Here is a 15,642-nt window from a genome sequence, read left to right on the forward strand (position 1 = left end):
TAATAATAATAATAATAATAATAATAATAATAATAATGATAATAATGATAATAATAATAATAATAATAATAATAATAATAATAACAATAATAAATAAATAATAGAAATATTGTTATCATTTACTTGCATTTAGGTGCACCCAAAGGTGAGCCAGCTTATGTACTGTCTCTTATACACATCTAACCAGCCAGGCATGACTGTTTCGAAATACATTTTATAACAACACAAGACATGCGAAATGTAAATCAAAACTAGTCAGCTAAGCGTGACGTGGGCCTGTCCCATTAGTGATGGGGGAATCATTTTTCGCTGCAGTCCAATGCCGTGAACAACGCTTCCAGTGCGTCTGCTAATTTTTAATGGTCAGGGTACCGCGAAAACAAGCCCTATGCTAGGCATTATAGGCTAGGCTTATGTGGGCTTGGATTTGCAACAAGGTCTTGGACTAGGCCTCTATACTATAGCAGGAGGCCTGGTCCTAGTCTAGGCCTATAATATAGTAAAATTCTGTATAAGTAGTCATATGATTACAGGTTTACATTGTACCAAGGTCAATATTAAAGATCACATTTATTATTCATTGAAAATTAAAAAAAAAAAAAAAAAAAAAACAAAAAAAAAAACAAAATTTAATTTTAAAAAACTAAAAAAAAAACTAAATTTAACTTTTAAAATATTCAAAAAAAAAACTGTACACTTCAAAAAATAAAAATAAATTAAATTAACTTAACAAAAACAACGCGATAGGATATGAAGTTTGCGAGAATAATTTGTATACTTGTACTGTATTTTCTGAAGCGCCGTTCGTTTTGGGGTTGCTACAATCAGCAGTTGTTACAATCAGTGGTGTCACACTCGGGCGCTGACGGAGGAGAGGTGGGGCGCCAGGCGCGAGGGACCCGACATTGTAGTTTTAAAAAAAACAAAAACTATAATACCGTAGTTTCATTCAATGGGGCCCCGACAGTTTTAAACAATAAAAGCTGGATTCTGATGTTTGAAATCATGCTTCTGATTTTGTGATCAATCTGCTTTGCATTGTATATAGGCCCTACGTTATTAAAACATGTTTAGTTCTCACTAAAATTGGCCTATTCTCTGTATTTATTTACACCTTGAGTACATAGGGCTACTGAAGGCCTATACCAGTCCGAAAGTCATGTACCATTCCATGTTCTCTAACAACGGAGTTAATTTTTCAATCTCCAGCAAATTTAAATAGCATCCAATCCTCCTTTTTGAAATGTAAGGAAATAGATAGTGCTTTTCCTTTGTTGGATCGATTGTAACTCCTGATTGTAGCAACCCCAAAACGAATGGTACTTCAGAAATAAGGTACAGTATACCAAAACTTCTCTCAAAATGTATATCCTATCGCGTTGTTTGTGTTTTAAGTTAACTTTATTTATTTATTTTTTATTTTATTTATTTTTTTAAGCGTACAGGTTTGGAATATTTTAAAATCCTTAAGTTAAATTATTTAAAGTTTTCTTTTATTTTCAATGAAAAATAAATGCGATCGTTAATATCGATCTTGGTACAATTTAAACCTGTAACCATATGACTACTTATACAGAATTTTACTATATTATAGGCCTAGACTAGGACCAGGCCTCCTACTATAGTATAGAGGCCTAGTCCTCCTGCTATAGTATAGAGGCCTAGTCCAAGACCTTGTTGCAAATCCCAGCACACATAAGCCTAACCTATTATGCCAAGCATAGGGCTCGTGATCGCGGTACCCTGACCATTAAAAATTAGCAGACGCACTGGGAAGCGTTGTTCACGGCATTGGACTACTGCAGCGAAAAATGATTCCCCCATCATTAATGGAACAGGCCCACGTCATGCTTGGCTGATTAGTTTTGATTTACATTTCGCAAGTCTAGTGCCATACACAGCAAAAGCCTATTCTCTAGTGTTGTTGTAAAATGCATTTCAAACCAGGCTGGTTTTTGATTTACGTTTTGAAATATAATTTGGAGAGGGCGTTTGATTAAGTCAGACCTACGTTTTGAATTTGAATTACATTTTAAAGAAATTAGAACTACATTTGGAAAAATTTGAACTACGTTTTGAAAAATTAGAACGTTTTAATAAATTAGACATTGAATTTTGCAGTTACATTTTGATTCTAACATTGACTTTTGTTGCGTATGGCACCCCATATTCACGGGAATTGAATTTACGGTATTTCAGCGGAAGCGATATAACTAATTTAACAAGGGGAATAGAATTATCAGAGGCCAAGCTTGATGATGTTAAATTATTATGCCCTCTGCTTACAGGTCACGATCTGCGGGTGACTCTTCTGCACGAGCTTGGTCACTCGATTGGTATAGCTCATTCGACTAACAGGAACGATGCGATGTTTAGTTCAGAATCCACTTCAACATTGAGTGAAAATGATAAAGCTGCAGCAAGAAAGCTCTATGGTAAGTTCTGCTTCTACTGTACCTATAATTTTAATCTAACGAAAATGAAACACAATACTAAAATTGACACCTCATTATTATTATTATTATTATTATTATTATTATTATTATTATTATTATTATTATTATTATTATTATTATTATTATTATGACAATACCAGTGGCCTTATAATCACAATGAAATTATAATACCTGTACTGATAATATTAATAATAATAATATTAATAATAATAATAATGATAATAATGATAATAATAATAATAATAATAATAATAATAATAATAACAATAATAAATAAATAATAGAAATATTGTTATCATTTACTTGCATTTAGGTGCACCCAAAGGTGAGCCAGCTTATGTAAGTCCTAAACCAGCTACGCAAGTACCTGTTGTAGTTACACCTAAGACGACCACGTCCTCACAACCAAAAGGCGAATCGGATGATTCCAACTGTCCAACATCCATTGATGCTGCAACCCAGATGCTTACGGGCGAAATCATTTTAATAAAAGGTATTTAAACATAATGATCTGGTTTTATACCATTTGAACAGGATTTGAATGATAAATACGTGTACACTAATATTAATGATCATCATTATCATCATCATCATCATAATCATCATCACCATCATAAAGATGTTGATAATAAAGTGATGATTATAAGATGTTAATAATGATGAAAAATACAACGATGATGATAGCTGATGATCATGATGAGGATGGAGGCTGTCTCTTATACACATCTTGACTCTTCTGCACGAGCTTGGTCACTCGAATGAGCTAAAGGCCACCTCCAATTAAAGATCACTTTTCTGCGGTCCCAAATTAACAAATGTCTTTTATCTATCTTTATTATCTTTTATCTTTTATTATTCTAATTACAGACAAAGCTGCTTAAGACCATGAAAACGCCGGTCCCAAAAGTAGTCTATTTGGAGGGAGACCTGTACTTTTTTGTTGTCAATATATTCCTATTTTCTCATTGTGAAATGCATGCTTGTTTATGAACACTGTACCTCCGTATTTTTAGGTGATAAGTTATGGAAGATTGTGGACAATCAGTTAGTACCAGGTCATCCTGTTCAAGTATCTACAGTTTTCTCTGGTTTACCGGCCAATATTGACTCGGCTATGACCATGCCGGAACATATGGTTGACTGGGGAAATAAGGCCGGAAAGACCTACTTTTTCAAGGCGGACAATAATGTAACAAATTTTTATTGGTTTTAAATAAAGCTATAACTTAATTCAGTAATGACCACCAAATATTATGTTAACAGAATGGTTAAGATAATTAAATAAATAAATAATAATAATAATATTTCTGTTCTGTCTAAGATATAAAACCAATATTCGCATTATTACTCGTTGATTTTGATGAACAATAAACATTGGCTAGGGAAAAACAGGCCCACCCAGAACCATTGCATTTTTTCTGTGATAAGTTTTGTGTAGACCTACATGTTTCATTAAATTTTTTCAGGGTACACAAGTGTGGCGGTATTCAGGATACAGTCCAGAAGTCGGTTACCCTAAATCTTTAGAGTTAGAGTTTGGAGTTTCTTTGCCGCATGTGGATGCTGCTTATACTATTGGTGGATTACGAGGTGTCTATTTTATTGGCGGTATTTATCTTAATTTACATATTTATTAAAGCTGCCAACAATATGCCCTTACTTAAAACCTTAAATAGAAGCCCAATGGGAATTCGAATTGGAACCCCCTCTTTAGTTTGCAAAAATTATCCTCGAAAAAAGCCCATGGGCTTCTTCTCAAGATAGCAGGGGCTTCTTTACGAGATAGTATAGTACACACTGTACATGAATTTCAAAAAACAACAACTAAAAACACGTTTGGTTTATAGTATGGTGATTTAATGCCCGTTAATATAGGCCTACTTCATGTTACAAACTGATGTTACAGTGGCCCTATTTATTTTACTATAGTATTGTATTATAGTAGTAATTCCCAAAATTTACAGCATTCTTTATTAAAAGAAGCCCCCCTCTTCACTTTGCCAAAGTAGCATCGAAAAGAAGAAGCCCACCCAGAGGCCGCAAAAAAGAAAGAAAAAAAAAGAAGCCCATGCCTTCTATTCGAGGTTGTTACTCTATTAGTTAGGGCTATATAAATTGAAATGAATAATAATCAGAAAAAGAGGAAAAGTACGGAAGCTCGTTAGCGCCACCAGTGAAGAAGCCCATGCCTTCTATTCGGGGTTACTCTATTAGTTAGGGCTATATAAATTTAAATGAATAATAATCAGAAAAAGAGGAAAAGTACGAAAGCTCGTTAGCGCCACCAGTGAATTAATATTTAAGAGCCGTTAAATGGCGCCATATCTGGCGGCAGCCACTGTAATTATGTAGTACCGTACCCAGGTTGATGCAGAACGGGCCACTAAAGCGCAGGATTGGTCCTAGCATTAAATAAAATTTAAAAGCATCGTAGTAGCTGGTCATTAGCAACAGCTTGTAATAGCTTATAATAGCAGTTATACAGCACCCATTTCACAAGCAATCACTGGGTTAAGCATTAAATAGCGATTAAAATCATGTGTTAGTAGCTGTCAAAATGCTTTAACTGCTGTTTTGGCTATACAATGTTCGAGATAGTGCTGTAGCTGCTATTCTTGCATTTTTTCTATGCAGCATTTTCGGTCACTTTGGAATACTATGTTCGAATAATAATAATAATAATAATAATAATAATAATAATAATAATAATAATAATAATAATAATAATAATAATAATAATAATAATAATAATAATAACATTGATTGATGAATAATCAAGTTTAAACTGTTGAAGTTATTTTTGGGCTAGGGTTGGAGCAATGAATAGGCGTTTGCGACGATAGGCGTTAGCGTTAAGCACATCATCATTTTGTGAAATGGGTGCTGTATGACTGCTATATATTACTGCTGTCACAGTAGCTAGCTACTGTGACAGCTACTAACATGCTTTTAATCGCTATTTAATGCTTAACCCAGTGATTGCTATATTTTGCGAAATGGGTGTTATATGAATGCTATTGTCAGCTACAGCGTGACCAGCTACTAGTATGCTTTTACTTTTTTTTTTAATGCCTTTTAATGCTTAACCCAGCTATATCAGACAATATCACTATGATTAAACAACAAATATAGCACATACAAAATAGTTAAAGTGCAGCAACGATATTGCTATGTTTTGTGAAATGGGTGTTATATGAATGCTTTATAAGACTACAAGTTGTAGCTAGTAACCAGGCACAACGATGCTATTAATTGCTATGTAATATTAGGGCCAATCCTGCGCTTTAGTGGCGCGTTCTGCATCGAGTAAGGCTATACCGCAACCTGGGTACTACATAAATAAGTGGCGGCTGGCAGATGATTACTGTATGTGGCGGCCGGCACGCGATTTTTTTTTCCGTACGAAACATTTGCATGAAACTCCACTCGGGCCGTCTCGGATTGATTCGACTCGAGTTTGATACGAACAAGAGCAGGCACCTCGCAATGTCGTGACGCTCGAGTATTCTATTACCTTTATTGTATTGTTCTTTATATATTTACCTACGGTGGGCCTATGAAATCTTAGTTACAGGCTACGTCTGTAACTAACTGTGATCTTCTTGTATGTTTGTTATCAAATGTAATACTACCTACAACAACAACAGTACCTCCTTCGCGCGCGCCACTAGGATTGGTCCTAATAGTACCAGTAGTAAATAGGTACATTCCTATCAATTAAGGCTAGAGCAAGAGAGGCTGAACTAGTGGGCCTAGTTACAAGCTGAGTTAGGTCCTACCTGCTAGCCTCCCCTACCCCCACACCAGACTAGGCACCTAGGTTCCTAGGCCTGACACAACAGTCACGCTTCGCATGCCATTGACTGAAATTTTGAAAAAAAATTTAAAACATGAAATTAAAATGGGACAGTGAGTAAAAAAAATATTAAATATAATACATTAAATACATCACTCCAACATTAATTAACTTGGCCTAAGCCTTGTAATGTAATTAATATTAAATAATAATAATAATAACAATAATAATAATAATAATAATAATAATAATAATAATAATAATAACAATAATAATATTAATAACAATAATAATAAAATAATAATTAAATAACGATATATAATTTCGCCATTAATTAACTTAGTCTAAGCCTTGTAATCAAGAAGAACCTACAGTATACTATAGGCCTATAATCCAAACTCGTCGTCGTCGTTTTTTTAATTGTTCTCTAATTCCTCCATTGTCTAAGTTCCCCTTAAGGTACAGGTAATAATAATAATAATAATAATAATAATAATAATAATAATAATAAATATTATTATTATTATTATTATTATTTCAGCATTAATTACCTTGGCCCAAGGCTTGTAATGAAGAACCCACAGATACTATTTACTAGGCCTATAAATAATAAATAGCCCAAGGGGAATATCTTTTGTGTTATTTCCCCTTAACGTCGTTTTTTAAATTGTTCTCTATAATTCCTCCATTGTCTAAGTTCCCCTTAACGTACAGGTAATAATAATTAACTTGGTCTAGCCTTGTAGTCAAGAACCTGCCGATTACTATGCCTAATATTAATAACTAGCTCATTTTTACATTTTGGTGCTCTGCCATTTTGGCAGGTCTTATTGCATCCAGTATTTTAGAGCTGCCTATTCTCAGCTCTTCTCTTGAAAATAACTGTCACCCTGTTTCATTTGATGAAGAAAAACGCGCTTTTCCTTACTCTTTGTGCTTTTCCCAGAAAGCATTTTTAGTACTTAGTAGGCCTAGGTAATTATGCAAAACCCAGGCCTAATTAAAAAATTAAATTGTCATAGTATGTAACTCAAGTTAAAATAACACTTTCATTACTCGTGCAGCTTAATCAAATATGTCATTTTAAACGACCCATTGGTATTACATGGTAACATCAATGTATTAAAAAAATTAGACAGCGACGTTCTCTCAGAAGTTGATTTGTAGACGTTTATCTTTTGATGACCTTTTGACATCCTGAATTCTGCAATGAGATTTTCGGGTCGATTCAGACGAGACGGCCCGAGTGGAGTTTCATGTAAATGTTTCGTACGGGAAAAAAAAATCGCCGGTACATAATTAAGTGGCGGCCGCCATTTAACGCGTCTTAAATATTAATTCACTGGTGCCACTAACGGGCTTCCGTAGAAAAGACATTGTCCATAAAATTTATTATTATAAAAGCAATCTTTATGTTTGATTTTCTTTTTTCTTTCCGAAGGTACTAATTATTATTTGGAGACACCATATCAACAAATCGGACCATTTCAGACCGATAGTTTCCAGGGCTTTAATAGCCAAGCTACTGCTGCCCTCAGTGGTGCAGACGATATTACGTACATATTATTCGGAGCAGACGGTAACTACTACGAGATCAATCCTTTAGGCCTACCAGAACTCGATATAGCTCCATGGTCAGTCTTACCTGGCTTCCCGCGTTCAACGAGCCTTGGATGGTTCGGTTGCAATATCTAAGTCACCTGATCAAACAAAACGCCCGAAATCTACATACTGAACTGTATTTTAATAAAAAGAACAGAAGTCTAATGGCATGGGAAGATTTAGGGGGATGGGGTGTGAGGACCGGCCCCGCCCTTTATTTTTTCGAAAGTTCTTACCTCACCGTACTGAGATTAGCCAATGAAGTATTTTACCTCTTTGGTTAGACAGACTTAGCAATTTCCCCAACGGAATTACGTGCATAACGTTATAATTCTATTTCGTTAGCCGTGTTTAAATCGTTATTGTCTCTGCCATCAAAATTGTTATGCTGTCTCAAAGTTTTGATAATTTCACAAGAACTGTTTTCAAGGGCATAATCAGCTTACACCTACCACATTACAACGGTTGAAATGTAATGTTTAGGCCTTTGACAAATCCTCAAATTTAGATTCAACCCAAATTTAATATTACATTTCCTTCCAAAGTACCAATAAACGACTGTAATTATAACTTATATGCATATTTATATTAATTATTATTGTTAGTATTTAAGTTAGTAATTTAATAAATATTAATGTATGTTTATATTTTGAATACTATTTAATTAGTTTAGTCTTGTCAGATTTAAAATATTGATTTGATTTTGTTTGCTTTTGATGATTTTGAAATGTGTGCGTTTATTTCAGCGCTGACATTATTATTATTATTATTATTATTATTATTATTATTGTTATTATTATTATTATTGTTATTATTATTATTATTATTATTATTATTATTATTATTATTATTATTATTATTATTATTATTGAATAAAACCAAATCCACACGTAGACTGGATTGGATTTATTATAAGGACCAAGACCTTGAAGAGTTTTTTTTTTTTTGCTTAACAGGGGATGAGTTCATTTGCTGTATGTTTGATAGGAAATAAATATAAAAGGTAAAATTACTAAAAGACTTGTTAAGGTAATCAAATGTACAAATTATCTAATTATATATGTATATATAGTACATTTTATCGTTCCAATTTTGATTAAAAAATAACATACTAAATCTAGAAAAAAAGAAAGAAGTGATGATTTTATTGTTCATTAGTTGGCTTTATCAGGGGATAAGTTCATATTCAGTTTGACAGAAAATACAGTAATTATAAAAGGTAAACCCACTAAAAGACTTGTTGAGTTCATTTGCTGTATGTCAATGATAGGAAATAAATATAAAAGGTAAAATTACTAAAAGACTTGTTAAGGTAATTAAATGTACTAATTATCTAATTATATATGTATGTATAGTACATTTTATCGTTCCAATTTTGATTAAAAAATAACATACTAAATCTAGAAAAAAAGAAAGAAGTGATGATTTTATTGTTCATTAGTTGGCTTTATCAGGGGATAAGTTCATATTCAGTTTGACAGAAAATACAGTAATTATAAATTTAAGGTAAACCCACTAAAAGACTTGTTGAGTTAATCAAATGTACTAATTATATAGAAGAAAAACTGGGTGGCTGGTCATAATTAATAATATCTATCTATAACAAATTGCAGTATAATAATATTCGTTTTTGAAGCATGAACTACGTATTCAGAACACTGGAAGAGCCACTTTGTTTGCATCGTTAATTCCAGGTAAAGTTAATGTTCCAAAAGAATCCCTTAAAATAAAATAAAAATAAATAAATAAAAATAAAAACTGGACGGTATATCACTAAATTTTTTAATTTGAATATAGTTTTTTCTCCATTTTGTTTTATAATCTTGAAAATTTGGGTGTGGAGTGGGGGGGGGGGTGGTCCGGGTCGGCTTTCTCCTTAAATCTGCCACCGTATGGTGGACTAATTGTACGCGCTTGTTTATTTGCCCGCGGCGTTTTTGTTTTGCAGTCGAAAAACATCGACTGTAATTACGCGTCCTCCTGTCTGTGCTTCTAGTATTAGTCCATAGGTACGAAAGTATCACCTACAGTAGTTTTCTAATAAGACTTCAGGAGTGTTTTGATGTCTCAACCGCGCAACTGCAGTATTCTTGCCAATTGTTTTTCCAAACCTATGAAGGGGATGCTGAGGCACGCCGAGAACCCACTGGATACGCCACTGAAGAATGTAGCTCACTGTACTTAATGGCGTAGAGTGCAGTCCGCCCTCCAATTCCAGACCACTCTGTGTATCTGAAATTTGGGGTGGTCTCTTGGTTCGGTCTCAAATTTAAAACCTTTAACAGGCTTGAAGTGGTCTGCAAGCAGCATAATTGGAGGGTAACAGAACCTGAAACCTCTAAATGAAGACCGAAGATAAAAGTGGTCTCCAAAAGACAACATGGGAAAATCATATAATATATATATTTTTTTTAATAAATATAAAAATTTCTTTGAAATAGATATTATTTATTTCAAAGAAATTTTTATTTGCTTTAATTTTTTTTTTTCAACTTGAAGCTGTTTAAAACACACATCAGTAATGCCATTGTTGGAGCTGAAATTGAATGGCCCTGCCCCACTCCCCCACTCTTTTGGCTACGTAGCCGGATCCACTTCTTTTCAAATCAAAGCGAAAACCGACAGGGACACTCTCCTTACAAATCTTTGGATGACACCACATGTCAGGTGTTTCATCTTCACCAAATTTCCTCAATATTTTCCCCTAATAATTGTTTTTGTTACTATAAAATAATAATGTTTGCTTTTAGTTTTAATTATTTACATATCTTTGATTTTAACAGGGGACCAAACATCCCCTCCCCCGGCTACGGGGCCGGGGGATAGTGCAGCAATTGAATGTCTAAAGAAGAAATCAGAAACATAGGACTCTATCGACATTATGGATAAGTAGCTGATTCAACAGCACTTTTTGGCAATAGGTGTCAACAGATTGTTGTAAAACATTTACTGAATATTTTATGACAGCAAGTGGCCTAAAACTAACTTTTAAAACAAAATAGCTTTTTCAAAGATAATACACTTAAGAAACCTCTGTTTATATGGGTATATATTTATGAAAATACATCTGTTATATTTTTGAAACTCAATTTTTCAAATTAAAGAGTATTTATTGTTTAAAAAAATCTTAAATCTGTTTTATTTTATTTTTAAATGTGGTCTTGAATTGGAGGTCATTTTGTCACTTGGTCCGTCCATAAAGGTGGTCACGGTCTCGAATTAGAGGGGTCTCATAATTAGAGGTTAAGCTCAGTGTTAATAGATATGTGGTCAGTTAGTACTTTGAAAAAGAAGTCTGGAATTAGAGGGGTCTGCGAATTAGAGGGGTCTCGAATTGCAGGGCAGACTGTAATGACATGGAGAGGGGAAAACTGATGGGGTTAAAGGATTATGTGGGGAGTTAGAGATGCGATGCAGATCAGGGGAACAGGCTCAGGGGAATGTCATTCTGTTGAAAATACTGGTGGTAAGGTAATTACCCGGGGTGCAATTTGTTTAACCATGCTACTGCATTCCCTCATTTTTTAAAAACAAGGCCTGTCATATTGATGTTGAAAAACTAAGGCTAAAAAATTGAAAATTGAAAGTACACAATTTATATCGTCCCGAAGCTGGTCTTAAATTTGCAAACTAGCTAATTTACAAATTATAGGGCATGTAATTGAGGTATAGTTTCTGGAATGCACTTTCGTCGAAGTTCTCAAAAAGTTTTTTTAACACATTTGGTTATTCCTTCCATGCTAAATAATGCTATGGTTATTGAAAAGTGGCTATTTTAGAGTTTCGAGCTTATTCGTGTAAAACTAAATGTCATGAACAAGAGAGAATTTAAAAAAATGCTTAACACATACCATATCATGTTTTTTTTTTTTGTTTTTTTTTGTTTTTTTTTTTCAGTTTTTGACTTTTTTGACCTGAAATAACATGACAACTGTCACATCTGGAAAGCTTCTCCATCAAATTTAAACAAAACCCTATTTTTACAGCATGCATAATGAGCATAATGATTTATTATCAGAATCTTCATTTGACCTCTAACCCCTCAAAGTTGTTTAGAAAAGGGCTATCCCATATGTTCCCATTTGTAAACGCTGAAAGTGTCATACTTCTGTCACATAATGCACGGTTTGGCCGTGTATTTGGGTCTTAGCTCCTACATCCGAAATTAAAAGAAAATTATTACATTTATGGGCGAAGAGGTTATGTTTTGTTGTACATTTGTGGTGTTAATACATTTGTGGGTGATGGTGGTTATTACATTTGTGGGAGCTATTTGTTACATTTGTGGGCACTGGTTGTTATATTTGTAGGCATTATCAAAGAATAGGCCTATAGATATTCTTATGTAAACTATGCCCTATTATCTAATAACATTACACGATCTGCTTTTGATTGAAATTTATTTATTTCATAATGGCTTGTTTATTAACGTAGGCCTATATACGTTTATCGATAATGAATTTGCATATAGGCCTATTTATAACAGAATAGCGGTCTATTTTATCGTAGTAGTTTCGTACATGATACTGTATAATTATTAAAATACATTCATACAGGGAGAAAAATAATACAGTACAGTACTGCACTGGAGTGGATAGAGGAGGGGGGAGTCTGCAGACGGTGTGATCGCACCGTCTAAAGTGTATCACGAAAAATATTTTTTTTTTTTTTTTTTTTTTTTGTTAATATGAATTACTGGTAAGGAATTTTTAGATATGAGAGTGAAATTTCCGGGTACCTACAGGTCTATATTTCACACTAGTTTTGCACCTCAGCCCCGACCATGGTGGGGCTGAGGTGTGTCGACTCTCACGCACCCCCAACGGCCAAATCCTGTATAGCTGCCCCAGCTGCGGCGTATATTTTTTAGTGTAAAATAGATACGTCGTATAATAATACTCAAATAGAGCCCATTATTTCACTGTAAATGTGGTACGGTAGTATGTGATCATAATGACTTGTTGATCCTAAACAGGTTGGGGAAAAATTTTTTTTATTTTTTTTAAATAATAATAATTACGATTATTAATAAAGGGCCTATATTTTTGTAATAATACATATCATACTTATTGATCTCCAGGTTGGAAAAATGTTAAATGTTATAAATAATAATAATAATAATAATAATAATAATAATAATAATAATAATAATAATAATAATAATAATAATAATAATAAAAACTACAGTTATCAATAATAGGCCCAAGTTGTTGTAATAATATAAGTAATAATAATAATAACAACAATAATATTAAATTGATGATGATGGTAATAATGATGTGTAAACAATAACATTAATAATGAAATTCAAATTGCAAATTCAAATAAACATTTATTTTCCTTTTTGCTTTCATAATCAGATAATAATAATCATTAAAATAAAATTAATAATGATTAATTAATCAATAGGCGTGCCTAGTTTAACTAACAAAAGTCGCCTTGCTGGGCATGCCTGGGCCCTGGCCTTTTATTAGCATGGAGGTAAAATTTATACCTTCATGGTATAGTAGACCTCTAGTACACTGTAAAAACAGCGTGGAGCATTTTGGTGACACGCTTAAAAGCTGAACGTGTTTAATGTATTTAGGATCTTGACGTGGTTAGCATTAAATGTGCTTAGGTATTTGACATCATGATGTCAAATTCCTAAGCACATCTAATGCTAAACACGTCGGAAACCTAAACACATTAGGCCTTTTAAACGTGTCACCAAAAACGAGACAACATTGCATGTAGCTTTGTGTTTAAATGCTCCACGCTATTTTTACAGTGTATATAACAACTGTGTACACTGTAATGTTTCTTTTTTTATTTGAAAGCTAGGGGCTGCTTAGCCTATCCAATTATTAAGTATGTTTAAGCTATATGTTAGATAGACCTACTGTAGAATAATTAATAATTACCTAAAAACGTCGAACTCTCTATGCCTAACCTACTCTAGACAAGGTTTTATACACCCCACCGATAAACGGCACCCTACTCCACTGGCCTCCCATCATGCAATTCGGTTGATTCCACTATTTTGGGCTCGCTGCTCGTTCTTCCTCTATCTATATTCTTTGGCATTATTACATATGTGGGCGCTGTTGTTGACGTTTTTGGTTGTTATTACATTTTGTGGGCGTTTTCACATATGTGGTTTCAACAGCAATTCCCAGTAAATCTCGAGCGCGATACCCACATGGACCTCGTTCTAACCAAAATTCCAGAAGTATAATATTTAGAAATGCTGATCACTGCGGCCTTCAAATTGTGTTTCCACTATTGTGAATACATTATAAAACAAACAATTATTTAGGCGTACGCTTGTGCAACGAGAATACTGAGAAACTATGGTCATTGGCGGCGACATTTTCCCCTACATACAGGTGATGTTAAATGTTGGTTACAATTATTAAGCATTAAGTATTTATTAAGCCTCCAAAACTAGACGACTTGATACAGGGAGTGGGGCGAAGCTGACACGGGTGTACCATGGTTAGGAGTGAAATGTATTCTAATAATTTGCTCACCTCAGCCCCAGTTAAGGTGGGCCGGAGGTGGGAGTACTGCCGCAACTGAGTCCTACACACGCCTCAGATACATAATGGCAAAAAAAGTATTTAAAAAATTAATAATATTTTAATGATTTTAACGATATGAGATAATTCCTTTTTTCTATTATTTTATTATTATTATTATCATTATTATTATTATTATTATTATTATTATTATTATTATTATTATTAGGCCTATTATTATTATTATTATTATTATTATTATGTTTTTTATGGTTTTCCGTTCTAATCTTATATTGTACATTGTTTCGATTTTATGTAAAGTGGTTCCCACTTTGTGTTGGGCCCTTGGCCCATGGTTCCACGCATCCCCATCAGTACCTCTTCCTCCTAGGTTCGCCACTGAACAAAAGCAATCAAACCTAATTTACAAACAGGTAGCAAACATGTAATGTTCTTTTTCTTGGTGTGGTTTGTCGCACTACTATAGAGTCATGATCACAAGTATTTAGGTATTTACTTTTTTCTTTTCGTTTTTTAGCCTTGTGTCTTAAGGAAAATGTAAATAATATCATTTAAATGTTCTGGGGGAAAACACCTTATAAGTTTTCTACTTCAGTTTCCCCCCATTTCTTGCAATTTATTCTGAAGACATTCTGAAGACAAGATTTGTTCAATTGTATTTTGTTTATTTGCCAGAAATAAAGTTTATTGTATTGTATATTGTATTGCATGGGATGCTGGAATTAGAGGAAAGGTATGGCGTATCATTAACTGCTTGTATGATAATGTTAAAGCTAAGGTTAGAGTGGGAAATGATCTTACAGATCAATTTTGTATTGAAAAGGGTGTTAAACAGGGGTATGTATTATCCCCAGTACTATTTTCTATTTTTATAAATGAATTTGTAAAAATTATTCGAGACAATGGTATGGGGGTTAGAATGAATGGCTTATGGATGGGAGGCCTCTTTTGGGCCGATGACATTGTTTTATTAGGAAATAACGAACATGAAATGATAAAAATGTTACATATTGCAGGGAAGTATGCAAAGGAGTGGAAGCTAAGTTTTAACTATGAAAAATCTAATGTGATGATCGCTGGAAAGCGCATTAACCGAGAAAAACAATGGAAAATTGGTGAAAAATTCATAAAAGAGGTAGATTGCTATAAATATTTGGGAGTGATAATTTCTTCAAATCAAAAGGAACATAACCACTACCAACATGTCATTCAAAAAGGAAACCGTTTAATTTCGTATATCAAAGGTGTAATTGGAAACCTTGATAAT

At 33.5% G+C, this 15,642-nt stretch overlaps 1 protein-coding gene across 3 annotated transcripts in view; it reads left to right on the plus strand.

The window, feature by feature from the left end:
• The window catches only part of LOC117125252 (matrix metalloproteinase-14-like), a 25,408-nt gene extending 16,143 nt beyond the window's left edge, over positions 1 to 9,265 (plus strand). For 2 of the 3 annotated variants that reach the window (XM_033271712.1, XM_033271713.1), the window contains exons 4-8: positions 2,289 to 2,435; positions 2,770 to 2,949; positions 3,470 to 3,645; positions 3,923 to 4,064; positions 7,694 to 9,265. In XM_033271712.1, coding sequence (XP_033127603.1) covers positions 2,289 to 2,435; positions 2,770 to 2,949; positions 3,470 to 3,645; positions 3,923 to 4,064; positions 7,694 to 7,947 — 899 coding nt within the window. In that variant the 3' untranslated portion in view covers positions 7,948 to 9,265. The remainder of the gene's footprint in view (positions 1 to 2,288; positions 2,436 to 2,769; positions 2,950 to 3,469; positions 3,646 to 3,922; positions 4,065 to 7,693) is intronic. The other variant, XM_033271714.1, reaches the window with a different exon arrangement.
• The last annotated feature ends 6,377 nt before the right edge of the window (positions 9,266 to 15,642 follow it).

This window comes from Anneissia japonica, unplaced genomic scaffold (genome assembly GCF_011630105.1).
Source record: "Anneissia japonica isolate Jap-2015-1 unplaced genomic scaffold, ASM1163010v1 scaffold3711_len311769_cov181, whole genome shotgun sequence".
Taxonomy (NCBI): Eukaryota; Metazoa; Echinodermata; class Crinoidea; order Comatulida; family Comatulidae; genus Anneissia; species Anneissia japonica.